The sequence below is a fragment of the Lynx rufus genome, unplaced genomic scaffold (assembly GCF_022079265.1).
Source record: "Lynx rufus isolate CCGP_SWC_20201006 ecotype Redwood Valley unplaced genomic scaffold, mLynRuf1.p SCAF_7, whole genome shotgun sequence".
In the NCBI taxonomy this organism is placed as follows: Eukaryota; Metazoa; Chordata; class Mammalia; order Carnivora; family Felidae; genus Lynx; species Lynx rufus.
Window position 1 is genome coordinate 82,739,432 of NW_025814889.1, and position 27,374 is coordinate 82,766,805.

Sequence of the window (27,374 nt, forward strand, 5' to 3'; positions counted from 1 at the left end):
ACTCATGCTCTGTCTCTCTCTCAAAAATAAATTTAAAAAATTAAAAAAAAAAAAATTCCACAGAGATCATTCCCAGCTCCATCCCAGCCCCAGGAAGCAACCACTGATCCTGTCACCTGACTTATTCCCTCATCTCCCCTGATAAGCCCCTGTGGCAACAGGGGAGAAGTGGCCAACTGTGTAACCTAAAGATGTTTTTTCAGGAATCTCAGATTTGGTTCAGTTTGGGTGTTACATACTTCTATTTGTGCCCAACTTTCTCCACTTCCTACTTAATAAACTGATCCACTTGTAAAGAAAGAAAGAAAGAAAGAAAGAAAGAAAGAAAGAAAGAAAGAAAGAAAGAAAGAAAGAAAAAGAGAGAGAGAAAGAGAAAGAAGGAAGGAAAGGAAGGAAGGAAAGGAAGGAAGGAAAGGAAGGAAGGAAGGAAGGGAAGGGAAGGGAAGGGAAGGGAAGGGAAGGGAAGGAAGGAAGGAAGGAAGGAAGGAAGGAAGGAAGGAAGGAAGGAAAGAAATGTGAGGATGTGAGGTGAGACCGGACACCAGGGCAGATAGCAGCTGCATGCAGCTGGGAGGCACTGTGAAGAGCCAATGTAGTGCAGCATGAAGTGGGAGCCAGACTGCAGTGGTTCTGAGTGAACAAGAAGGGAGGCAGAGGGGCAGGGGCTGCAGAGAACTGTCAAAAGCTCGATTTCAAAAGAACTACCTGGAGGATAACAGGAGGTGGAGGAAGTGGGTTGTGTGGAGGTGTTTTTCCTTCCAATGAGAAAGGCCCATGGATGTTGATGTACCAAGAGGAAAATGCTAGCGAAGAAGGGGAAGTAAGACAGGAGAGAATCTGGTCACTGAGGCAGGGGTAGGCAGGAGATCCAGAAACATGTTAAACAGGAAGAGGGACACGTCTGAAGCAGGAAGGAAGAATGGCACAAAAAGCAGTCCAGATCAGTTCTCAAAAATCGTGCCAGCAAACTTTACGTGTACTTATAAATAACCCATACATTAAAAGACCAGAAAGAATCACTAAAACGTTACCAGTGGTTTTACTTGGGTGTGAGGCTAAGGATGTTTTTTTATTCCACTTTTAGCACCAAATACTTTAGTAGGCATTCATTTTTTTTTAGTCACAATTCAATTTTAAATAGTCTCCTATATTATAAAAAATATATATACTTTTTAAATTTAGAAATTACTCGAGACTAAAAAATACAGGAATGCTTTTACTTTTGAAGTACAGAAATAAAAGACAGATTTTGAGCATACCCAGAAGTTTCTCCCATGGACCTGGTTAAGAGTCTTATGTTTGCTGAATTAGAATGGACTATAAGAGACCATCTGGTTTAACATCCAGGGCTGGAATCCTCTCCACAGCACCAAACAGTCAATCACCCTGTGCTTAGACGCTCCTGGGAAAGGTCAAGATAGGGTGCAGCAAGAGCACAGATGAGAAATATCCAGCCCAGACTCATTTTTGTCACAGCATTCTAGAATGCCTGTCCCTCTAGAACAGGGTACCCACAGCTCTGCATGCGGATTGACCAATATGGGCTACAGAAGGGCTATTACCACCTTTCCTCTCTACTTCAATTAACACAACCTATGACTGGTTAGTCTGTCCTGAATAATAGCCACTGCCACTCTGCTAAGTCCAGACACACACACACAGAGTTGGGAGGAGGAGGAGGGGCAAGAGAAAAAGTCAAGAGGAGGAGGTACCTAAGGTAGCCTCTATAGGATAGGCAAAAATAAAATATCTGTAATTCATCTGTTCAACTGCTGACTTCACAATATCTAATTTAATATTTAATTAAATAAATTATAATTTGGTTTCTCTACAATAGCTGTAACATTTATCAGAGGCGGGAGAAAAAGCATTGCTGCCTTTAAAATGCACCAGGTATGGGGGTGTCTGGGTGGCTCAGTCGTTGAGCATCCAGCTCTTGATTTTGGCTCAGGTCATGATCCCAGGATGAGCCCCGAATCGGGCTCCATGCTGAGCACAGGATCTGCTTAAGATTCTCTCTTCCGCCCCCACTCTGTCTCTCTCTGCTTGTCCCTCAACCCCACTTGCTTGATCACTGTCTCTAAAAAAAATTTAAAAGGGGCACCTGGGTGGCTCAGTCGGTTAAGTGTCTGACTTCGACTCAGGTCATGATCTCACAGCTCATGAGTTCGAGCCCTGCATTGGACTCTGTGCAGACAGCTCAGAGCCTGGAGCTTGCTTCAGATTCTGTGTCTCCCTCTCTCTCTAGGCCCCTCCCCCACTTGCGCTCTGTCTGTCTCTCTCAAAAATAAACATTAAAAAAACTTTTTTTTAAATAATAAAAAATAAAAAAATAAAAAGCACCAGGTATGAAACAACTGCCAAGATATACCGTTAAGAGAAAAAAAAAAACGGGTGCCTGGGTGGCTCAGTCGGTTAAGCGGCCGACTTCGGCTCAGGTCGTGATCTCGCGGTCTGTGGGTTCGAGCCCTGCGTCTGGCTTTGTGCTGACAGCTCGGAGCCTGGAGCCTGTTTCAGATTCTGTGTCTCCCTCTCTCTGACCCTCCCCCGTTCATGCTCTCTCTCTGTCTCAAAAATAAATAAACGTTAAAAAAAAAATTATAAAAAAAAAAGAGAGAGAAAAAAACCAGAATAGTATATGCAAAGTATGCCATCAAGAGCACAAGAAACAGGGGCGCCTGGGTGGCTCCGTCGGTTAAGCGTCCGACCTCGGCTCAGGTCATGATCTCGCGGTTTGTGAGTTCGAGCCCCGTGTCGGGCTCTGTGCTGACAGCTCAGAGCCTGGAGCCTGCTTCAGATTCTGTGTCTCCTCCTCTCTCTGCCCCTCCCATGCTTATGCTCTATCTCTCAATAATAAATAAACATTAAAAAAAAATTTTTTTTTTAAAAAGAGCACAAAAAAACAACATGTATGTGTCATATGCTATGTATGTATGCATGGAACTCTCCAGGAGGATAAACAAGAAATTGCAAACAGTGCTTGCTGCTGAGGAGGGATAACTAAGGAACACGAATAGGAGGAATATACTTTAATTTCCTTAATTATCCCTTTGTACCTTTGAAAAAGATTTTCTTGGGGTACCTGGCTGGCTCTGTTGAAAGAGCGTGTCATGATCTTGGGGTCACGAGTTTGAGCCCTGTGTTGGGTGTAGAAATTACTTACTTACTTACTTACTTACATACATACATACATACATAAACCTTAAAAAATAAAAGATTTTCGGGGCGCCTGGGTGGCTCAGTTGGTTAGGCAGCCGACTTCGTCTCAGGTCATGATCTCACAGTCCGTGAGTTCGAGCCCTGCGTCGGGCTCTGTGCTGACAGCTCAGAGCCTGGAGCCTGTTTCAGATTCTGTGTCTCCCTCTCTCTGACCCTCCCCCGTTCATGCTCTGTCTCTCTCTGTCTCAAAAATAAACGTTAAAAAAAAAAAAATTAAAAAAAAATAAAAGATTTTCTCTCCATGTGAATCCAATATTCAAATAAAGAAACAAATCTATAATTATCCTAAATTGTGAAAGAAAAGTGTTAAGGTTAAAACAAATATGTCCAAAACATTCACTAAATGAGTCATATACTATACATGTCTTAATAACATAACATACACACATAACATGTCTACACTATAATAAGGTCTGGAAAAAAGGTACTCTCGCAAGAAAAAGTTGATCAAATTGAATCACAACAAAAGAAGCAGTAAGTGGGGGTGATGGGTAAAACAGGTGAAGGAGATTAAGAGGTACAAACTTCCAATTATAAAACAAGTCATGGGGATAGAAGGATAGCACAGGGAATATAGTCAACAATATTGTAATAATGTTGCACGGGGACTACACTTATGGTGGTAAGCAATGAGTGTACAGAACTGTCAAATCACTGTTATATATCTGAAAATAATATAACATTATATGTCAACTATACTTCACTAATAAAAATGTTTTAAAGAGAACAACAACAAAAACACAGTAAATATCCCCAAAAAGTATATACCCTTTATCTAGCAATCCTACTTCTAGGAACTTAGCCTAAGGAAATAATTAGAAGGGTGCAAAAACAATGTACTAGGTTGTTTCAGTGTTGTTCATAACAGCAAAAAAATCAAGAACACCACAAATATCCAGAATTCCTTACATCTATAAAATGCAATACCAGGAGGGGTGCCTGGGTGGCTCAGTCAGTTAAGCGACAGACTTTGGCTCAGGTCATGATCTCACAGTTTGTGGGTTCAAGCCCCATGTCGGGCTCCACGCTGACAGCTCAGAGCCTGGAGCCTGCTTCCGATTCTGTATCTCCCCCTCTCTCTGCCCCTCCCCTGCTTGCACTCAGTCTCTCTCTCGAAAATAAACAAACATTAAAAAGAAAGAGATTTTAAAAAATGCAATACCAGGAGACATTAATATGACTTAGATATATTTGTTTCTTATTAATAATTTATTTAAATTACTTAAATATACTTTGTATATATCGTCTTATATCTTATTATATATTTATATGACAAAATGACATATTTATGCTTGTTATATATGATATAGTACCGTTTTTGTTAAAAAGTATATTATGTGTGTATGCATTTATACTGGAGAGCTTCTAGGAGGATACAGAGAAGCTGTCTCTAAGTGTACTACTTTCAGTACTTTTTTTAAAAGTTTATTTATTTTTGTAACGTTTTATTTATTTTTGAGAGAGAGAGAGCACACACGAGCAGGGGAGGGGCAGAGAGAGACAGAGACACAGAATCTGAACAGGCTCCAGGCTCTGAGCTGTCAGCACAGAGCCCGACGCGGGGCTCGAACTTGTGAACCGCGAGATCATGACCTGAGCTGAAGTCGAATGCTTAACCGATTGAGCCACCCAGGCACCCCAGAAAAGTTTATTTATTTTGAGAGAGAGAGAGAGAGAGAGTGCACCCACGCGACAGAGGGACAGAGAGAGACAAAATCCCAAGCAGGCTCTGCACTGCCAGCACAGAGCCTAAGGCAGGGTTCAAACCCACAAACCAAGAGATCACAACTCCAGCCAAAACCAAGAGTGGGACACTCAACTGAGCTATCCAGGCGCCCCAGTATTTTTTTTTTTAAGAATTTTATTTTTAAGGGGGCACCTGGGTGGCTCAATCGGTTGAGCATCCAACCTCGGCTCAGGTCATGATCTCACTGTTCGTGAGTTCAAGCCCCAAGTCAGGCTTTGTGCTGACCGTGTAGAGCTTACTTCGGATTCTGTGTCTTCCTCTCTATCTGCTCCTCCCCCCACTCATGTGGGCTCTCTAAGAAATAAGTAAACATCAACAAAAATTCTGTTAAAAAAAAAATTCTGTTAAATAAATGTTTATTTTTGAGAGAGAGAGCAGGCCAGTGGGCGGGGGCCAGAGGATCCAAAGTAGTAGTCTGGGGCTTGAACTCACAAACTGTGAGATCATTATTTGAGCCGAAGTTGGAAGCTTGACTGAGCCACCCAGTCTCCCCACTAGGCATTATTCTAAGCATTTCTTGAATATTAACTCATCCAATTCCTACAACTCTATGAGTTACTCTATGAGGTTGGGACCATCATTATCCACATTTTATAGATGAGTAACAGATGCACAGAGGTTAAAAAGCTTGTCCAAAATCATACAGCTAACAAGTGGTGGAGCCAGATTCAAATCCCGGCAGACTGGCTCCAGAGCCAAGCTTTTAACCACTGCTAAGCTGCCTCCCAATTTGAAAAATTCAAGTTGCAAAATGTATGTTTTATGAATAGTATGGTCCCTTTTTTTTTTAATTTGAGAGAGAGAGAGAGAGAGAGAGAGAGCGCGAGAGCGAGCATGGGAGAGAGGGGCAGAAGGAGAGAGAGAGACAGAATCTCAAGCAGGCTCCACGCTTAGTGAGAAGCCCAACATGGGGCTAGATCCTATAACCCTGGGATCATGACCTGAGCTGAAATCAACAGTCAGATGCTCAATGACTGAGCCACCCAGGTGTCCTGGTCCCATTTATATAAAAAACAATGTAAAAAATAAAATTAGGGAGACCTGGCTCAGAAAGGACTTAAAAATCTTTAAAAAATAAAACTTAATTATGTGTATTGTACACATTTTTTAAAATTTTTTTAGTGTTTATTTTTTTTTTTTTTTGAGAGAGAGAGAGAGACAGAGCATGAGAGGCAGAAGGGCAGAGAGAGGAGACAGAATCTGAAGCAGGCTCCAGGCTCTGAGCTGTCAGCACAGAGCCCGACATGGGGCTCGAAGTCACAGAGTGCAAGATCATGACCTGAGCTGAAGTCAGAGGCTTAACTGACTGAGCCACCCAAGTGCCCTGTACATATTTTTTAAACACTTATTTTTTTAAGTTTATTTATTTATTTTGAGAGACAGTACGTGCACGTGAGTGCTTGAGCAAGGGAGGGGCAGAGAGAGAGAGAGAATCCCAAGCAGGTTCCTCATTATCAGTGCAGAGCTCGAAGTGGGGCTCGAATTCACAAACCATGAGATCATGACCTGAGCTAAAATCAAAGGTTGGCTGCTTAACCAACTGAGCCACCCAGGCTCCTTTAACGTTTGAGAGAAGCAGGCTCTGAACTGACAGTAGAGAACCTGATTCGGAAGCTGGAACTCAAGAACCACAAGATCATGACCTGAGCCAAAGTCAGACACTTAACTGACTAAGCTACCTAAGCGCCCCTATTGTATACATTAAAAAATTTAAATACTAAGAGGAGTGCCTGGGTGGTCGGGTCAGTTGAGCCTCTGACTCTTGACTTTGGCTTAGGTCATGATTTCACAGTTTCTGAGTTCGAGCCCCATGTCTGGCTCTGCACTGATGGTGTGGAGCCTGCTTGGGATTTTCTCTCTCTGCCCCTCGTCCACTCATGCTCTCTCTCTCACTTCCTCTTTCTCAAAATAAATAAAAAGTTTAAAAAAAATCTAGATGCTAAGATTTTACTTTTGTTTTTATTTTATTTTTTTAGTTATTTTGTAAGAGAGTGCATATGCACAAGGGGGAGGGGCAGGGGGAAGAGAGAGAGAATCTCAAGTAGGCTCTGGGCCCAGTGTGGAGCCCAGTGTGGGCTCTTGGGGCTCGATCTCACAGCTGTGAGATCATGACCTGAGCCGAAATCAGGAGTCAGACGCTTAACTGACTGAGCCACCTAGGCGCCCCTGCACTTTCTCTCTTGCACTTTCTCTTTTCTTTCCTTTCTTTCTCTTTCTCCCTTTTTTTTCCTTCCTCTTCCTTCCTTCCTTCCTTCCTTCCTTCCTTCCTTCCTTCCTTCCTTCCTTCCTTCCTCCTTCCCTCCCTCTCTTTCTTTCTTTCTTTCTTTCTTAATTTTATTTAAATCCAAGTTAGTTAACATATAGTGTAATGGCTTCAGGAGTAGAATTTAGTGATTCATCACTTACACACAGCACCCAGTGCTCACACTAACAAGTGCCCTCCTTAATGCCCATCACTCATTTAGCCCATCCCCCCACCCAACACCCCTCCAGCAACCCTGTTTGTTCTCTGAATTTAAGGCTCTCTTATGGTTTGCCTCCCTGTTTTTATCTTATTCTTCCTTCCTTTCCTCTTTTTTCATCTGTTTTATTTCTTAAAGTCCACATGAGTGAAATCATACGATATTTATCTTTCTCTGACTGACTTATTTCGCTTAGTATCATATATTCTAGCTCCATCCACGCTGTTGCCAATGGCAAGATTTCATTGTTTTTTTCCTTTTTTTAAATTTTTTTAATGTTTACTTATTTTTTAGAGAGAGAGAGAGAGAGGAAGCAGTGGAGGAACAGAGAGAGAGGGAGACACAGAATCCAAAGCAGGCTCTAGGCTCTGAGCTGTCAGCACAGAGTCCAATGCAGGGCTCAAACCCACAAACTGGGAGATCATGACCAGAGCCAAAGTTGGAGGCTTAACCAACTGAGCCACCTAGGCACCCCTTTAAGTTTATTTATTTATTTTGAGAGAGAAAGAAAACAGAAGCAGGGGAGGGGCAGAGAGAGAAGGGGAGAGAGAGAGAATCCCAAGCGGGCTCCACACCATCAGAGAAGTGCCCAAAGTGGGGTTGAATCCCATGACTATGAGATCATGACCTGAGCCAAAGTTGGACATTTAACTGACTGAGCCACCCAAGCATCCCAAGATTTCATCTCTTTTTGATCGCCGATTAATATTCCATTGTATATATATATACCACATCTTCTTTATCCATTCATCAGGTGATGGACATTTGGGCTTTTTCCATAATTTGGCTATTGTTGATAGTGCTGCTATAAACATTGAGGTGCATGTACCCATTCGAATCAGCATTTTGTATCCTCTGAATAAATACCTAGTTGCGCTTTCGTTTTATCTTTTTTTTTTTTTTTTAACTCTCTTAACGTTTATTTATTTCTGAGAGAGAGACAGAGTGTGAGCGGGAAATGGACAAAGAGAAGGGGAGACAAAGAATCTGAAGCGGGCTCCAGGCTCTGAACTGTCAGCACAGAGCCTGACATAGGGCTCGAACCCATGAACCATGAGATCATGACCAGAGCTGAAGTCACTTAAACCAACTAAGCCACCCAGGCACCCCTGCACTTTCATTTTAAATCAATGCTAACAACATTGTCTCAAGGAGGAATACAAATTCTGCAACTTATCTTAATGGGGTCTCAGGACATCTCCCATCCCAAAATAAACAGAACAGAACTTGCCTCTGTTAGCAAAGGATGGCCAGAGCGCATGGGAAGCCATGAGTCAGGGTTAGGAGCTACAAGGTTACCACCAAAAAGTCAGGGTTTACAAAGCTCTAGGGAGATGCTGGCCACTGTTCTTTCTAAATCAAAAGTCCCTCTATGTGCTCAGAGATTCCCGTTTTACCCACTCTTACACAATTGCATTCTTTCAGGGGTGCAGCCTCAAGAATTAAGGGGAAATTTAGATTTCTCATCTGAGTAGGGTATTCCCTATTTGTCATCTGTAGGAAACAAACGTCATATACAACCTTGGAAGCCAGCTCCTTGCCCTGCCCTCAAGCAGATAATCAAGCTGATGGGCTAGGCTCCTTGATTATTCTTTCTACTCTCTGGGACTCTGAACATGGCTATGAGGCTGTCATAGGGGCAGGCTATCATTCATTCCAAGGGGAATGCCCCACAAGAACTCAACTGCTCACTGCCCTGGAGGCAGAAACCTTAATAAAACTGAAACCACAGGGACCTGAAGAGTCACAGCCAGTGACCATAGCCACCGGAAGCACAGTTTCCCGGATATTTTCCTTGAGTTGTAGAACAAAAAAAGGCCTTGGAAGGTTTCACTCAACTGGGGAGCTGAACTAAAGTAGCACTGAGGTGTCTGTCCCTTCAGGCTTATAGGAGTTTGGCCAACCTCCCTAATTTGAACATCCTAAAGACTGCATTCCCAGCCTCTTTTCTGTAGGCCAGAACTCAATGTTATGTTACTTTATTTCCTTACTGTTACACTGGGGTCTCTCTATATAGTTCTGGTCAGTATTACCATAAAAATGCAAGAGCTTTCTCTTATCCCTTTCTATACCCTTTTAACCTGCTGTTGCAGTTGTTTCCTCTGGTCTACCTCTGGAAAGAGCTAGGAATTCAAAACAGATTGTTCCTAAAGGAACCTGAACATTTAGCCTCCTTTATTCAGGGTTTCTTGAACCCATGAACAGATGTGCAAACCACACACACTGTCTCTTTCTGTCAGACGCACGTGAGCGCCCACACACACAAAGATAAATATCAGAGAAGCCACTCTAATTCATATTTTAGAGTAAAAAGGACATGCTGTTACCAATCCTTGGCAAAAGCATAAAGGTAAAGGCCAGGTATACGTATTGTAGACTCACTTCTATCAATTCTCCCTTCTCCTTGCCCTGGCTACAACAGATGTGCAGAGGCTGAGGATTCTCTAGCCCCAATTACTACAAACCACCAGACACATAGCTAGAGGGCCCCATAACCTGCTCCAGTGTAAAGAAACAGGTAATGTCTAGGAATTTCAATCTAGTGAATAAAATTAACTGGTGAAGGGTCTCACATTTCATTACAAATCTTCCTGTCTCTTGGTGAATGGAAAAAAAGGAAACTGAGTTGGGAATACAGAAACCTGAGACCCAGTTCTAGCTCCACAACGGACCAAATGTGTGACCTTGGGCAAATTATTTAACCTCTCTGGGCCTCAGTTTCCATACTCCACAAGAAATGAAGCATCTTGGACTACATAAATTCTAAGGTGCTCTACAAATTACATGATTCTGAGATTCAGCATATAAAACAAAAATATCTAAATTAGGAGGTAGGGGCGTCTGGGTGGCTCAGTCAGTTGAGCAACCAACTTTGGCTCGGGTCATGATCTCATGCTTCGTGGGTTTGAGCCCTGAGTCAGGCTCTGTGCTGACAGCTGAGAGCCTGGAGCCTGTGTTTCCTATGTAGGATTCTGTGTCTCTCTCTCTCTGCTCCTCCCCCACTCCTGCTCTGTCTCTCTCTCTCTCTTGCTCTCAAAAATATACATTTAACAAAAGAAAAAAATATTGAAAAAACAAATTAGGGGTAATTACATTATACAAGGTGCCTTATGACTAACTGACCTTCCTCTTTTTAGGCAACTCTCTTGACTTTTTTTTTTTTTTTAAGTTTATTTGAGAGAGAGAGAGTATGTGACCAGGGGAGGAGCAGAAAGAGAGAGAGAGAGAGAGAGAGAGAGAGAATCCCAAGCAGGCTCCACACTGTCAGCGCAGAGCCCAATGTGGGGCTCGAACTCATGAATGATGAGATCATGACCTGAGCCGAAATCGGAGTCAGACTGCTAAAGCAACTGAGCCACCCAGGTGCACCCAGCCCCTTTTTAAAAAATTTCTAATGTTTATTTATTTCTCAGAGGGAGAAAGAGAAAGAGACAGAGCACAAGTAGGGGAGGGGCAGAAAGAGAGACACAGAATCCGAAGCCGCTCCAGGCTCTGAGCGGTTAGCACAAAGCTGGAAACAGGGCTCAAACTTGTGAACCGCTCAAACTCGTGAACCGAGAGATCATGACCTGAGCCGAAGACGGTTAAGGATACTTAACCGAATGAGTCACCCAAGTGCCCCGCCTTTTTTTTTTTAATGTTTGTTTATTTTTGAGAAAGAGAGAGAAAGCGCATACATGGGAGGAGCACAAAGAGGGGGAGACAGAGGATATGAAGTGGACTCCACGCTGACAGCAAAGAGCCAAATACAGGACTTGAACCCACCAACCGTGACATCATGACCTAAGCCAAAGTCATATATTTAACCGACTGAGCCCACCCAGACACCTCAACTTTCTCGACTTTTTAAGTGAAAGGAAGTGGTATTTTTTTCTTTAAGCAGCAGAGTCCTTAGACTGAAGTCACTCCTCCTCTTAGAGAAATTACTTCTGAGGAACTCAATTTCCTCACTTGTGAGATGAGGGGATGGGCTACATTGTCCCAAAGGTTCTGTTTAATTCTAGAATGCTGTGATCCATACTAGATTTACCACAGTGGGGGTAGGTGGGTTGGTTGGTTGATTTATTTATTTAGTTTTTTAGTAAGCTCTATGCCCAACAGGGGGCTTGAACTCATGATCCCACAATCAAGAGTCCCCTGAGATCAAGAGTCACATGGTCTACTGACTGAGTGAGCCATGCACCCCACCACAAAGGATTTCAAAATTAAAATTCCTTTAGCATATTTTAATTGGTTCAATTTACAAAAGAATCCAGAGGGCACACAATTCAAGAATGTACTTAACACTTGAAGGGAAGCCTACTAGGCCTCAAAGGGCAGCAAGGACCTCCCACTTAGTCACCAGCACCAAGCACTCTTTGTGTGGTTGCCCCAAATCTCATCTTCATCCTCTATACACAGCCCCCTTGCCAAAAGAGGCATGTAAAAGATACAGAAAACACAATCCTTGTCCTCAAACTAAGGTGTAGGCTTGAGTCCAATGAGTGAGTATATGCAAGATATAAAACACATTAAAAAAACATAAAATTTACTAAGCAGTTTTCCAAGTAAAGGTTACTGTAAGATATAAATAGGCAAAGAACAGACTGATGTGGATTAATCACAGAAAGCTTTATGCAGAAGAATTTCAAGAATCAGGTTTTCAAAAGCAGAAGGAACTCAGATAGGATGAGAAGAGACCTGAATTCTGGAATGGGATTCTGAATCAAGGCTCTTTACCTTCCAAGTGTTGGGGGGTAGGCTCCCTGTTCACAAGGCTCCAACCCCCTGATGCCTCCACTCAGTGCCACTCAGGAGACGCTCCCAGTAACCCATCTTGTTGGCTATTCTCCGACTGAGTCTTCCTTCCTAGTGACAAGCTCCATCGCCAAGGGGATGGATGTGATGTCACAATCAGGAGCACTCTATTAATAGGAACAAGGAAGAAAAAGGTGAGTCAGGGGAACTACCTCCACTTGGCAGTGAGACTAGACAGATTGGATCTGGCAGTTGGTTGAGGAGGAGGAGACAATTCCATTAAGGCCTACAGGTTTCAGAGCTGAGGACACAGCACTAACTTCTAAGGATGGAGGTTACTGGCTAAGAAATCACACACACACACAGTCCAAGAGATTCAAACAGAGCTGACAGAGGCAGAGAAAGGGACAAGAATAAATATAAAGAAGAAGCACTGTTTGAGACAGAAAGATTCTCTTACTCGGTGTACACAACCACAAATAATGTCAATGATTCCAGATCTGTGGCTATACAACGCACAGATCAATGATACCTTATATGCACAGTATGATGCTTCAATGTTTCCCAAATGCTTTCACATAAATTACTGAATTCATGTAAAAAGAATTCTAATCCCACCCTCCAACTGGAAAACACTATTTCATAAGAAGATACTCAAGAATGTTCATACAGGTGTGATTCTACTTCCCAAGTCAGAAAATATTCCTGAGGGTATCAGGCTTTATTAAAAAGGTGGGGGGGGGGTGCACAGGGGACACTTGGGTGGCTCAGTGGGTTAAGTGTCCAACGGCTCAGGTTATGATCTCGAGGTTCATGGGTTTGAGCCCCATATCAGGCTCTGTGCTGACAGCTCAGAGCCTGGAGCCTGCTTTGGATTCTGTGTCTCCCTCTCTCTCTGCCCCTCCCTTGCCCACACTCTGTCTGTCTCTCTCTCTCAAAAATAAATAAACACTAATTTTTTTTTCTTTTTTTAATGAAGAGACAGTGAAACAGGAAATTATTCCAGAGTGGGCAACTGGGAATACTAGAGGCAGCAGTATGATTAGGCAGACTAGACTCTCATTACTAAAAGAATGGAACCAAGAGGGACAAGGCTTCAGATGAAGGGTACTGAGAGATCTACTCAATACTACACAGGAGCATAGCAACTATTCCAACTCCTCTTGTCAACATCACATGGCTATCAATAGATTAAGGGCTGTATAACAAAGGAATAGGATGATGATAATTTTTATACATAAAACTGAGATTATTTCATCTTCTGAGCCTGGCACACACACTGATTAGTTTACTATACTCATCAGCCACAACACGTTTTAGCGTGGCATTTTTAAACTAACAGAGAGATAAATGTGCAATGCCAGACCCACTTTCTATTTGAGGGGTTGGGGGTGGGAGTTGTTTCTCCCTCATCCATAACACAAAGGAGAATATAATGCTGCTTCCATTTTGACAACACCCTATCTCCCAACAGCCTGACATATGCACCTGTACTCCACGAAATGCTTCCATGAACCACTGCTGTTGGCTATACTCAGTCTTCTACTGACAAGCTCCAGACTCAGAAAGCAAACTGTTACCCACTCTGGGGAAAAAAAACAATCTTACTCTGATGCTTCCTTAGCCAGAACAAAACAGGATTTTTCAACTGAGAGGAGGACCAGGAGTCAGGAGACGGGTTGTGGTCCCAGCTCTGCCAACTGTATGACTTTAAACAAGCCAAGTATCCCTTCTATAGTTTTTAATGTCTTCACCCGACAAGTAGGGAAGATACCTGCCTTATCTACCTAATATGTTGTACTAGAACAATCAGAGACATAATAAATGTGAAAACATACTGAATACAGCTATGTCTCAGGTAAGGTTTTGTAGTAATAGAATGCAAAATAAATTTAAGAGTACTGAAGGCAGGTGAGGAAATGCTTGAAAGAAGCTTGGTTCCTTTTTAATTACTAGGAACCAGGCCCAGCCACAAAGTCGGCTGGACACACAGGGTAGTACCACTATCATATCACTCAGATTCCCTAACACTAGTCTACCCCATTCCTATCTGGAGGGAAACTATCAGCCAGCAACACTATCAGTTTCTTGTCCTATTGTCAGACTCTAAAACCACCTGTATAGGAAGTGATTAGACTGTCACTATCACAGCCCATCCCCCATGAACAGTGGCTCCTTAATAGCCACACTTGTTGTTAGGTGGAATGAAGTCAGTTTGTGAATGGGGAAGATGTCTGTCAGTCCCTCAAGCAAAACACTCTCACCTCTCTTAGTTTTCTGCTCCTTCTCCAGCCCCCTCCTTCCCACTCCCCAATTTCACAGAGTTCTGGGTTGGGGAAGGCTTTCCGGTGAGTGAAGTCTGCATAAAGGGCCTGGCTGCAAACCCAAGGAAGGGATGTAAGGAATGTGAGATTCCTTCACGGAGGGGGGGAGGGGGAGGGGGGGAAGGAATGGAGAAGGAAGACAAGGCTGCCAAAGACAAGGCACGGGAGAGGAGCCAAGCTATGGCGCTTCGAGGGCGGGGGTTCAGGTTCCGCCACCCCTGCCCAGGCTGGCCCCCAGAATATTCCCTTCCTCCCCTCTCAACCCGTCAACACTGCCCATTTAAATACCACGTTGCAACCCCAGGTCCCTTCTTTCCTGTCCTCCAGCCAGCCCAGACCCCCTCCCGCACTTAAGGCTACCCTACTCCAATGGACCTCCCCCGCAACCCACCCTCCAGCGCCCCTTTCTCACCTCCCGACTCCTCCCTATCCCTGTTCCCTTGCTCCATTTTTCATCTTTACTCCTAACCCTTCTCCTGACCTCCAATATCTCGAACCCGTGCCCCAATCCCGGTGGGACATCGCCCCCTCCCCTCCCACACCCTCTTTTAGGTGGGAGCCGGCGCAGGCGCAGTACGCACCGCCCTGGAAGCGGTCTGGACTCTCCGTACCCCGGCCCGGCTGGAGCTGAGGCCGCAGCGGCCACGGAATAGCTCGGGTGCCGGGTCCCAGCCTTTCCTGGGAGGGGAAGGGGAAGGGGAAGGAGAGGAAAGGTTCCAACCACTCGTCGCCTTGTGAGACGGATCCCTTGCCCCGCCTACCACTGCTACGCAACCCGGCGGAATCTCGTCACCAAACTCCGCCTCTCTGTTTAACTCGGACCTAGACTAGACGCCAAGAGCAACCAACGAGGAGGGAGGAAGGTTAGCCGGGCCTCGTCTCTACACCGGAAATCTTTATGATCCCAACGAGGACTATATAGCCATCTGGGAGGGAGAACTCTATGTTCTTCCCAGCATGAGGGTTGGGGGCGGAGCCGGAGGCTGGCTCCCGGGAGGCAGAGGCTTCGCTTTGGAGAGGTGTACGTGTCCCATCTCCTAAAGTTGATGCCACGAGATGCGAGATCGTTGCGAGGAGGCTGGCCTGCAGTGTGACCTGCCATCTCCCGTTACTAGAGTGGTGGTCAGCATCCCGGAGCCTCCCGAACCTATGACTTATAGTCACGGGAGTGGATACGGCGACCACGGGTGGAGAATTGGAGTGTCTAACCGCAAAGCTTTAATCTAAGGTGCCCAACGGGTTCCCTACCTCTCCTCGCCGCACTCCTGTTGTGTCTACGTTGGCTCTCCGGACAATCATAGAGTTCCCTGAAGCACCTAAGGGCAGGGAAGGGAGATAAAATGTCCCTCTTCCTAGGTTGTGCCTTGATTTCCTTGGGATACGACACCGTAGTTGAGGGGTGTGGGCAGGAGAGAACCTGGGATCCGAGGAAAATCAAGGCGGAGCCTAAAGCTCTCTAGAAGGTAAGGGATTAATTAAACCAAAGCATTACAACTACATGACCTCTTAAGCTAATCTGATATTAAACAGTATTTGTTATGGATATTCGCTAAACAAATGGTAGTGCTTTGTACATATGTAATTGGTTTATACACAACATTACAGAACTAGAACCTTTTGTTGATTTTCTAACAAGTCCCAAGGGGAACTAAAGGTTTGGGCCTCCTCTGTTAAATCCTCTGGGGTCTGGGAGAGGAGGCGGGCCAGACCCTGGGATCTAGTGAGATAAGTACATTAGGAAGAGGTGTCTTTCAGACTCTGGGAGAGACTAATGCAAATGCTGTTCTCTGTGCCCCGGGTTCCATTCTTTCAAAAAGGGTGTCTGCCTCTGGTGTGAAGGCCACTTTTTCCAAAACCCTGACCGCGCTGGGTCGTGCATTAAAAATGAGGACCCCAGGGGCGCCTGGGTGGCTCAGTCGGTTAAGCGGCCAACTTCGGCTCAGGTCATGATCTCACAGTCTGTGAGTTCGAGCCCCGCGTCCGGCTCTGTGCTGACAGCTCAGAGCCTGGAGCCTGTTTCAGATTCTGTGTCTCCCTCTCTCTGACCCTCCCCCGTTCATGCTCTGTCTCTCTCTGTCTCAAAAATAAATAAACTTTAAAAAAAATTAAAAAAAAAATGAGGACCCCAAATCAGGAATAGAGATAAGGATTATAGCAGTGGGAAAAGAAAGTACCTGTGTGCTAAGCACTGCCTTTTATATAACTTACGTTTTCTTGTATGCAAAATGCAATTACATATTTAAGAATTGTCGAGAAAACAAGTGCGGAGCCTGTTTCAGACTTTTGACCACCGTGTTCCAAAACCTCTGGTCCTTTCTCCAGTGTCATGTCTTAAGGAGAAAATTTCAGAGCCTAGGTACATCCTCCCAGTAAAGGAAAGGAAAAGTGGGACTCGAGGCGCCTCCTGGTGGTCAGTCTTTCTCCTGGCCAAGCCAACCACCTACCAGGCTCCTTTAATACCTAAAATCCGCCCCTTTTGCGGCGCGTGGATCTTGGATCCCGGTTGGCTGGGCGGGGTCCAGCGGCGGGCGCGGGGCGCGCCGGGACAGTGCTGATTGGTCGGAGGCGGCCAGCCGGAAACTTCCGAGAATGTCCGTACTCCCGCGTTCCACCGCGCTGCATCCGGCGGCAGCGGGGCCTGTGGCTCCCCCTGCGGGCGGCTCTGCTGCGTGCACTGTCCGGCCTGCGGGCTGGGTGGGTGGTGGGTGGTGGGCTGTGGGTGGGGGAGGGGATGGACCGAGTCCTGAGTTGTCCGGATGAGGGTTCGGGAAGGTTTGGCGAGTAAGATTCCATTCCTTGGGTCTGCACCAGTTTCCCTCCCCCCCCCCCCCCCCCCCGTCTCCGTCGGCTCCCCGACTTCTGGGCTTGAGACTGAAAGAGCATCCCGGGACGGGGCCTTCCAGTCCCGAAGCAGCCTATACAGAGACCCTGAAATTCTGATCTTGAAGTTGGAGGCTCCTGGGGAAGTTGGTTTATAACCTTTTGGAAGAATTAGAGGATTTGCGGCTGCCTGACCCCAGCCTAGTGTGGTAGGTAGGCCTTGGGAAATGGAGCATAAGGGCAAAGACTCCAAGCCTTGAGCCATCATTCCCCTTTCCCCCTTCTAGTGTAGTGCGGAGGCTCGGGCAGCATGACGACGGAGACCTTCGTTAAAGATATCAAGCCTGGGCTCAAGAATCTGAACCTCATCTTCATTGTGCTGGAGACAGGTGGCTATTCTGGGATGGTGGGACCCCTGCGCGGGGGGGTTCTCAGGGTTGGGGAGGGGGCAGGAGGGGAAGAGCATCACCTCCTCTGTTAACTAGCTACCGGGATGTCAGGGTGCACCCCAAAACGCTGCTTACGCGGAATCTCCTACACCCTGGCCTGGAGAGTTGTAGTCGAGTGCAGAGTAGATGGAACTCGCCAGATCCAAGCCTCCAGCGCCACTCAGGCCTCTTTCCACTCAGTGCCCTCTCCATGGTGCTGTCCCTCCACTCCCCCTCACCCACCCATATCTAGATCTCATCCCTCTGACCCTCTCTTCACCTCCACCCCAACATTTGTCTGTTCCCTCCAGGCCGAGTGACCAAGACAAAGGACGGGCACGAGGTTCGGACCTGCAAGGTGGCCGACAAAACGGGCAGCATCAATATCTCTGTGTGGGACGACGTGGGCAACCTGATCCAGCCTGGAGACATTATTCGGCTCACCAAAGGGTAACTCCTGGTTATTCCTGGCTATCCAAGGCTAGTAACAGTCAAGGGGGTTAGAGTTAACAGTCCCTATAATTCTTCTGAGTACTCTGAGTCCTACTTTTCGTGCCCCCACAGGTACGCTTCAGTATTCAAAGGTTGTCTGACACTATACACTGGACGTGGGGGTGATCTTCAAAAGATTGGAGAGTAAGTGTTTTGGGGATTGGGATGCAGAAGCACCAGCCAGCATAAGGGCATATAGTCCATGTCTTGTATCTAGACCTTTCTCAGGCCTCCAGAGGCTGGGTCTGAGGCTTCAACTAATTTCTCCCTTTGCAGATTCTGTATGGTTTATTCTGAGGTTCCTAACTTCAGTGAGCCAAACCCAGAGTACAGTGCCCAACAGGCACCCAATAAGACGGTGAGTCCCATGGCCTTGATATGGGGAAGGAGGGTATGTCCAGCCAAGAAGCATGGTAGGGAACAAGGTCTGAGTATTTAATTTGTGCCTTCAGGTCCAGAACGACAGCAGCCCTACGGCTCCCCAGCCTACCACCGGACCCCCTGCCGTTTCTCCAGGTAAACCTTTCCCTTCCATCCGCTGGTTCTCTCCCTAGCATGGAAAGATGCATTGCCCTCATCCTTTTTCCCAATTTGTCTTCTTTCCATGTATCCCCTTCCACCTAATTCTCCCAGTTCTTTTGCAAGTCCTTGTGGGGAAAAGATTTGGGGACCTGTTTCTGTCACTGATAGAGCTCTGGTACTCTTTTGCCACTACCACTCAAGGACACAAATGAAAACAGTTTATCCAACAAGACTGCACTCCTTTATTCAAGCTTGTTTCTGCTTCTTCTCTGGCAGGTCCTTGCCCTTTCCCCCTTGTCCTTTTGACTCATTACATGGCTCTAACATGGATGTATATGACTTAACATGCAGTCTACACTGTACAGAGTTAGGGCACCAAGTAGTTCCCTTTGGGGAGTCACCACTCTTCTTGAAACTAAAGACCCTTCTTCTAGCCTGTGGACCTCAGGATTATGATTCTTCCATCTGATATACTCCAAGACCCTGTTTTTTGGTCTCTTGCTTTTGATTAGAATCACCCACCAACACCACCTCCTTTGTCCCCTGGCTTCTCTTTAGGAACTGGGTTTCACTGGTCTTTTTCTCCTTCTGGGTAATATCTTGGCTGAGCCTACTACTGCCTGGGTGTTCGACTCCTCTTGCCTCTGATCTGTGTCTTAGGTTTCTCCCTGTGACACTAGGCTTCAGGCTGCTTCTACCCTTGCTCAGTCTGTGTCTACATCCCTAGTTACCATGGTTTTCAGAATTGTTCGTGTCAGAACCACTGGGATCATGGTTTTTTTGGAAACACCATGAAATAACATTTAATTCCACCATAAAAATCAGCATCCATATTTTCACTGGAAAATATGACTGTTACATATGTCCAGATCTCCATAACTATAACTTATAAAAAGTATTTTAAATAAGGTACATTTAAGCCTGTTTGGCCCTAATGCTCATTTGCCAGATGTTTGTTCACTTTGTTATCTGCTAACAGGTGCAAAAGTCTTAATAAAAAGCATGTCTGGCGTAAGAACTTAACATTAACTCCCTATGTACTCCTAACTTTTTCTGTGAATTGGGGAAAAGGCATGATTTTTCCATTCTGGCAACAGATATCTTAGTCTGGTGGAACAGCCTGGGTCCAAGCAGATATGTGGTTTAAGAATCACTAGCCTATGACTTCTACCCCTTTTAGGGCTCATAGTGCCCTCTGTATAAGAGAGGCAGGCCTCTGTCTTCATTTGACAAACATAGATGAGGAATGCCAAGGAATAAAAACACAGCACCTGCCTTTAGGAGCTTGTAGTCTATGAAGGAGATGGTCCTACAGATGACACACTGGTAGGGGCAAGGGTAGTGATGTGCACAGTTGTAGGAGCTCAAGGAAATCATCTCACACACCTGGCTCCAATCAAACATGTGAAATATACACCAAAATGTTACTTATCATTTTGAGGGTGTGCGTAATATTTTTTTCCCTATTCCTATCTTTATTTTCCAAAATGAAAATGTATGTATCATCGTGATACCCACCACACTCTCCTTTTTTAAAGCTGCTTCTTACATAACACAGAAGCTTTGGGTCCTTCCCCTTCCCATGCTTCTCCAGTTTTACAAAGACTTTCGACAAAGGGGCATTTTGTCAGAGGTCCTTAAGCCTAGAGCTAAACAGCGAATGCTAGGTCTGACCTCATGATACAAAGGTGAATGGAAGAGAAGAATATCACACTAGGATTCACATAGCAACTTCCCAAATGATTGAGTCTTCTCAGGGCTCCATTTGTACAACCCCTGCTCTTTGCAACTGGTCCAGCTGGCCTGAATGTGCCGCTGTGCTTGATGAAGACTGTGCTACTCTCTAGGGCACAGAGGGAGGCCTTGGGGATGGACCTCTCTCCTACCTTAGTTTTCTAATTCCTGTGTTTCTTCCCCTTCTCCCACTACTAGCCTCTGAGACCCAGAACGGGAATGGACTGAGTGCCCCACCAGGTCCTGGTGGTGGCCCGCACCCACCTCACGCACCCTCGCACCCTCCCAGCACCCGAATTACCCGAAGCCAGCCTAACCACACAGCTGCCGGCCCTCCTGGCCCCTCCAGCAACCCTGTCAGTAACGGCAAAGAGACCCGGAGGAGCAGCAAGAGATAGCAAGACGTTCTTCCTCCCTTCCCACCACCCACTATAGCCCAAGTGTCTCCTAGAACACAGCCTTTTACTAGGCTGCTGGCTTGTGGGGGGTGGGAGTGGATAGGCAGCAGTATTTTATCCACTGAATTTCACTGGAGGGGTGGTGAGCAGTTGGCCTTATCCACCCTAAGCCCATGCTCCCTGCCTTACCCAGCTAGATCTGCCTATCCCTGGGGATTCAAGGCCCTCTGCCCTCTTTCCCTTTAGAAACGACAGTCACAGTCTGTTTCTTGTGTGTGTGATGTGGAAATCAAATCGAATCTCTCCTTCCTAATAAATGTTACCACTCTGTACTGGACTCCTTTGCTTTTCGTGGGAGAATGAAGAGGTTAGCAGTCAGACATGTGGGAAAGTGGGGTGTCCCTAGGAGATAGAAGGAAGACAAGTTACAGGTAAGGAAGCCTAGGCAAAGCAGGCCTGCCCCTTTAAGGTAGTGTCCCTCCCCTGCCCCCTCCCTGCAGGTGACCCTTGCCCGCTTGCCTGCCTACCCCCCCACAGCTGGAGCCAAGAAGGCTGTGTCCCCCTTCCTCTGGGCGTCCTTCCAGTCTCCTGCTGTCAGGTAACGCCAAAATCTCGGGCCCCCTGGACTAATTGCCCTAATCAGACTGTGCTCCCCTGATCTTAAGCCAGGTCAGACATCTGCAGGGAGCCCAGATATTTTTTTCCTCTTCCCACCAGGGCTTCCCTTTTCTTGATCATCTATTTCCAGAGCTCTGGCTCTTACTTTGCTGGGACAAGGAGTTGCTAAGAACGCTTTCCTCCCTGCACCTGGGGTTGCCACTTATCTGCCTCTTCACCTCTTTTCCAGCTAAGGGACACCCGAATCCCACTTTCCCGGGGATTGTGGGGATGGAGGTTGGAGATGGAGGAAGCCCAGTACCAGATATAAGGTGTGGAGGGTGGGGGTGAGAGTATATGCAGTGAAAGGTTAAAATGGTACAACTGGCTTAGTGGGGTGAGTTATTTAGAAGAAAAGGCCAGGCTCAGGGTTTCCTTAGCCATGTGGCTTTTCCAGGGGCAGAGGGTGGCCCCTCCCTACTCAGGGGCCCCAGCCAAGACTGACCTTTGACCCCCACCCCAGAGACCAGTGAACCATTAACTCCTCTCTGATGTGAACCTTCCCACACTGGCCCCTCCCCTCCCTGACCCCGCCCCAAGGCAGGTGGGCTGGGAGGGGGGCGGCGTTTGTCCATCCCAGCCCTCTATCTGACGTGGCCTCCATTCCACCAGGGCACCTGGAGGCTGAGCCCCACTCCCCTCCCTGACTCAGGAACCTCTTAGTGTCCACAATAAGGCCTGACCGGGACCTGAGGTGACGACTCTCACACTGCCAATGAGGGTGAGGCCCTGCGGATTGAAGGGGGACAGAGAGGTGAGGCAGGGTTGAGGGGTGGAGTTTGGAGGACAGGATGAGAAGTCAGCTCTGGATCAGGTGAGGGAAGCATTCTGGGTCAAGGAAGGTGTTCTAGAAACTGGAAAACAGAAGGCCTGAGCTGGACAGCAGAGCAGAAGCCCAGGCCCTTTCTCCTTGTTCTTCCAGGGCACAGTCCTCAGGATGTTCCAAGGGGAATAGAAGCCAGAACCAGAGCCTCTAACCCATTGCCCCCAATAATGGGGCCCCCAAGGAGTCATCTGCTGGCTGGCCTGTGTGTGTGGGTGGCCTTGGGTTTGGCAGGGGGCTCAGCCCCCAACCTGGGCCCTGCTGAGCAGGAGCAGAACCATTACTTGGCCCAGCTGTTTGGCCTGTATGGGGAGAACGGGACACTGACAGCCGGGGGCCTAGCGCGGCTTCTCCACAGCCTGGGGCTAGGCCGAGTTCAGGGACTTCGCCTAGGACACCATGGACCTCCGGTTGGTCGGGCTATACCCCCAGTTGGAGACAATTCCACATACAGGTACTACTAACCCTTCCCTTACCCCAAAATGCCACATGCCCACCTCTTCTCAGTGCTTGGATCAGTCTCCAGTTGCCAACCTCTAGCTTCCTAAAGTCAGATTTCTGGAATTACAAATGTTTCAAAATCTGACTCCTAGTATTCCTTCAAGGCCCCCTTTGCCTCTACTGCTTTCTAATTCTCTACTCTTCCAGATCCCCGGACCCTCCAATTCTTTGCTCTTAGTCCCAGTGCTCAATGTCTCCAGGCTGACTCGGCTCCCAATTTATAGCATTTTGGCTGCTCTCCCCCCAGCCCCATTTCTCTTACCCTCACACCCCTCATTCCTAGACTCTCCTATAAATTGACAATTCTCAGATCCTTCTAGAATTGACATTCCACGATTTCTGGGTCCCAGGAACTCAAGCTAGTGGCTGGTCTTCCCTTTCCCCCTAAGCACCCTAGGAACCTCAAGGGGAGTTTCTTAAAGAACATGAGTAAGTCTGGCTTGCTATCCCCTCTGCTCCAGATCACAGGACCCTGAGCTGAGTGTGGATGTCTGGGCTGGGCTGCCTCTGGGTCCCTCAGAGTGGGGTGACCCAGAGGAGCCAAAGGCCCCAGCATCGCCCCGTGGGCCAGCCCCGTCTGGCCTGGACCTCTTTCACAGACTTCTGCTGCTGGACCATTCATTGGCTGACCATCTGAATGAGGATGTGAGTCTGTTGATCTCCAGGGTGGGGGTTGGGGGGAGAAGGACTATGGGATTTAGATGGCCTGAAATTGTTTAAAGAGTAATTTAATACAGTTAATTAAAAAAAAAAAAAAACCAATCCAGATGTGATCTTAGGGTATGTTATTCCAAGAGTGAAATACGCTTCTTCTGGGCTCAGCGCACATGAACCCACACCCAAGTCTCCAAGGACAGGTTTAGGGGCCACACTTGGTGGCAAAGCAGAGAATCCAGAGAAATAGCTGAGGGTAGGATCTGGGGCTGGCTATCTGGAGAGGAAACCTGCAGGGAGTAGATGGCTGTCTTCAGCCAGAAAGGCAGTGAACGTGTTCCATGTACACCAGAGGGCAGCCAAAGCTAACTGTGAAGCAGGCCTGGTGAGGGTGGGCACCCCATCACAGGAAGCACTCAAGCCAAGCCTGGATGAACATGTAACAGGGCTGTTGCGAGGAAGTTGGATGGCATTTCAGATTCTTTCCCTTCTAAGATTCTGCCATGGAGTGCTCTAGTTGTCCAACCAACTCCATCACCAAGTCGTTGAAATCATCAGGAGCTTGGGAGGGAGAGAGATGGTGGCAATGTTTACTAGCACCCAACCTGCACTGAATTGAATATTTGCACTGGATTGAATATCCACTAATAATTAACACACACTGATCCTGTGGAGCCACCCCAGTCCCTGATGCACCTGCCAGCATAAGCAAAGGGGATCCTGGAGAGATCCAAGAATCCATACAATGGAAGGACAGACATTAAAGATCACAGTTCTCAGCAATGCCCCAATATATGACCTCTAACTCAACTCCCTTAGTGTCTGAATGGCTCCCAGCTGCTGGTCAACTTTGGCCTGAGCCCTGCTGCTCCTCTGACCCCTCGTCAGTTTGCTCTGCTGTGTCCAGCCCTGCTTTATCAGATCGACAGCCGTGTCTGCATCCAGGCCCCAACCCCAACCCCCTCAGGGGATCTTCTGTCTGGTCAGTGGGTGAGAGTGGGTGGTAGGGTGCCTTGAACCCTGGCAGAGAGTGGGCCCCTGGCCAAGCAAGATGGGTTTGTCGGGGTCCTGCCTCCCTTTGCAGTATATCTCTGCCCTGCATTTCTTCTGAGGCCCTCCTTCCAACCCTAGCCTAACTTCAGTCCCTGATTCTCCCCAGCCTTGGTTCATAGCACCCTGGCAGTCCTGCTGCTCAGCCTCCCTGCTCCCCTCTCCCTGCTGCTGCTGCGGCTCCTGGGACCTCGTCTATTACGGCCCCTGCTGGGTTTCCTGGGGGCCCTGGCCGTGGGCACTCTTTGTGGGGATGCACTGCTACACCTGCTGCCACATGTACGTGAAGCCCCTTCCTTGCTCCCTGCCCCGTGATGGGCAGCCTCCACGTACCCAAGGTGTTCCCAGTCACAGGACATCCCCTCCTCATTCCTGTCAGATCCCACGCGCCACTCCCCAACCTCAGCTTCAGCCCACAGCTGCCTTCTAGTAGCGAGTGAAGGCTTGCCACGTCCCACACAGGAGGGGGATGTTGTCGGGTGCGGGGGCTTCTGGGGTCTGCCCTGACCCCCTCTCTGTCAGGCACAAGGAGGGCAGCATGCTGGACCTAACGGACAACCAGAGGAGGACCTGGGACCAGGACTGTCGGTACTCGGAGGTCTCTTCCTGCTCTTTGTGCTGGAGAACGTGCTAGGGCTTTTGCGGCACAGAGGGCTCAGGCCAGTGAGTGATACCCTTTTCTCCTCCTCCTGCCAAAACTAGAGTCCTGGCCAAGAACTGGCCACGCAAGCCAGGAGGTGAGGGTGTGGGGTGTGTTCCTGGTGCGCTGATGTTTTCCTGAGTGTGCAGTCCTGACAACTAACAGAGAGTGGGTAGGAGGCTCCTTAGCATAGACCTGGGACTCCTGGCCAAGCGGCCTCCTCTCCCAAGTTCAAGTCAACAAGAAACAAGGAGTGCCAACCTGGGAAGAGAGCGGAAAAGCCAAAAAATATCTCCAAGTGCCAGAGGTGAACCCAGGTGTTCACTTTCCCAGCTGGTAGCCAGGCCTCTCCTTAGCCCCTGGCTCTGTTGCCTCCTCCACCAGGAGGGATACCCTCCCATTTCAGAGATGCTGCAGGCGAAAAAGAAAGGATTTCAGAGCACCAGCCCTGGACCTGGAGGATGGCAGTGGGATGGCCCTTCAGCCCCTGCAGGCAGCTCCAGGTAACCAGAAGAGAAAATGAAGAGTAGGCTCCCAGCTCCCGGTTCTCACTTGCAGCCACTGGCACTGTTCTTGTCCTTCCTGCAGAGCCAGAAGCTCAGGGCTGCCATGGGGAGCAGGACAGCCAGCCCCCACCAGCCCCAGCTCCTACTGGGCACCAAGGCCACAGTCACGGGCACCAGGGTGGCGGTGATGCCAATATAACGTGGATGGTCCTCCTGGGAGACGGTCTGCACAACCTCACTGATGGGCTGGCCATAGGTGTGATGGGAGGAGAGGGCTACCAGGAAGTGGGGGAGGGAAGGGAATGCAGGCCCCTGTGCCCCTGGGGAGAGCCTTCTCCCAGGCTGACGACCTCCAATCCTGCCAACCCCAGGTGCTGCCTTCTCCGATGGCTTCTCCAGTGGCCTCAGCACCACCCTAGCAGTCTTCTGCCATGAGCTACCCCATGAACTGGGTAGGAATGGCAGAAGTGGGGTGGGGTGGACTCTAGAAAGGAGAGACCTCCAAGGGGTGGAATTTAGGAGGCTGGCAGGTGACAGGGGTGAGGGACGGCCCTGGCTTATTATTCCCTCCCACCCTGTCGTCTCTTCCTCACAGGTGACTTTGCGATGCTGCTCCGAGCAGGGCTGCCCTTTCGGAGGCTGCTGCTGCTGAGTTTGGTGTCTGGAGCCCTGGGACTAGGGGGTGCAGCCCTGGGGGTGGGGCTCAGTTTGGGCCCTGTCCCTCTCACTTCCTGGGTGTTTGGGGTCACTGCTGGGGTCTTCCTCTATGTGGCCCTTGTGGACATGGTGAGAGGTGTGGGGTAATGCAGGGAAAGCAAGGGAGGCAGGGAGGTGGGTTCAGCGGAGGGGGACGTATGGGTCCTTCCGCCTCCACCACCGGCTACCTGGAAAGGTGCTGGACCCAGGCTGGGTGGAGTCTGAGAAACAAGGGCCTGGAAGAGTTCAGAGGGGTTGCCAGTACTTTCTGACGCCTTCTTCTCATGCTTGACGTGGGGTGGTGCAGAGACAATGCCAGGATCCTGATGCTCTTTTTTTCTTTCAGCTACCAGCCCTGCTTCGGCCTCCCGAGCCCCTCCCTACGCTCCATGTGCTACTGCAGGGGTTGGGGCTGCTGCTGGGGGGCAGCCTCATGCTCACCATAGCCATGCTGGAGGAGCAGCTATGGCCCCTGGTCTCTGATGGCTGATGGGGGCCAGTGGAAAGGCGCCAGGTTGCCCTTCCTTCCCCCCAACCACAGGAATGGAGGCGGGACACAGGGCCAGTAGGAGCAATAGGATTTTAATAAACAGAACCCATCCCAAAGCCATGACTACGACAGTTGTACTTGCACCAAAACAGCATAGAAAACCAGGATGTGGTGGGAGAAGGGCTCAAAGCAGGTCGGGGGAGGACATGAGCAGGGGCCTGGAGGGTGCAAGGTGCATCAATCTGCAGGGAGCGCATTGTGCTTTAGCCCAGGGAGGAGGGGTAGGGTGGGGCAAATGCACCGCCAGGTCCCCACATTTTCCTGCTGCCCTCAGCACCCTGGGGATACAGGCATCTGGGCGGATCTGCCCTTTATTGCTGCCCACCAGCATTAAACACCCCTGACCCCAACGCTAGCACCACAGGTGGATCCGGGGCAGGGAAAAGGGCAAGAACGGGAAAATTGCTTAGAGAA

At 48.1% G+C, this 27,374-nt stretch overlaps 2 protein-coding genes across 4 annotated transcripts; both read left to right on the top strand.

The window, feature by feature from the left end:
• Positions 1-15,388: 15,388 nt before the first annotated feature.
• Positions 15,389-21,215, top strand: NABP2 (nucleic acid binding protein 2). 3 transcript variants are annotated; one of them, XM_047065297.1, is made up of 7 exons: positions 15,389-15,952; positions 17,597-17,698; positions 18,049-18,187; positions 18,302-18,373; positions 18,506-18,587; positions 18,682-18,745; positions 20,684-21,215. In XM_047065297.1, exons 2-7 carry the CDS (start codon positions 17,620-17,622, stop codon positions 20,881-20,883), a joined length of 636 nt encoding a protein of 211 aa, XP_046921253.1. In that variant the 5' UTR covers positions 15,389-15,952; positions 17,597-17,619; the 3' UTR covers positions 20,884-21,215. The 3 variants fall into 3 exon arrangements, with proteins under 3 accessions (XP_046921253.1, XP_046921254.1, XP_046921252.1); XM_047065298.1 differs by lacking the exon at positions 15,389-15,952 and adding an exon at positions 17,166-17,183; XM_047065296.1 differs by lacking the exon at positions 15,389-15,952 and adding an exon at positions 17,278-17,518.
• A 102-nt stretch (positions 21,216-21,317) lies between these two features.
• Positions 21,318-27,086, top strand: SLC39A5 (solute carrier family 39 member 5). Its single transcript, XM_047065295.1, has 12 exons — positions 21,318-21,481; positions 22,153-22,261; positions 22,463-22,817; positions 23,326-23,509; positions 24,338-24,500; positions 24,678-24,847; positions 25,091-25,231; positions 25,615-25,711; positions 25,797-25,970; positions 26,086-26,166; positions 26,310-26,500; positions 26,757-27,086. Exons 3-12 carry the CDS (start codon positions 22,534-22,536, stop codon positions 26,898-26,900), a joined length of 1,629 nt encoding a protein of 542 aa, XP_046921251.1. The 5' UTR covers positions 21,318-21,481; positions 22,153-22,261; positions 22,463-22,533; the 3' UTR covers positions 26,901-27,086.
• The last annotated feature ends 288 nt before the right edge of the window (positions 27,087-27,374 follow it).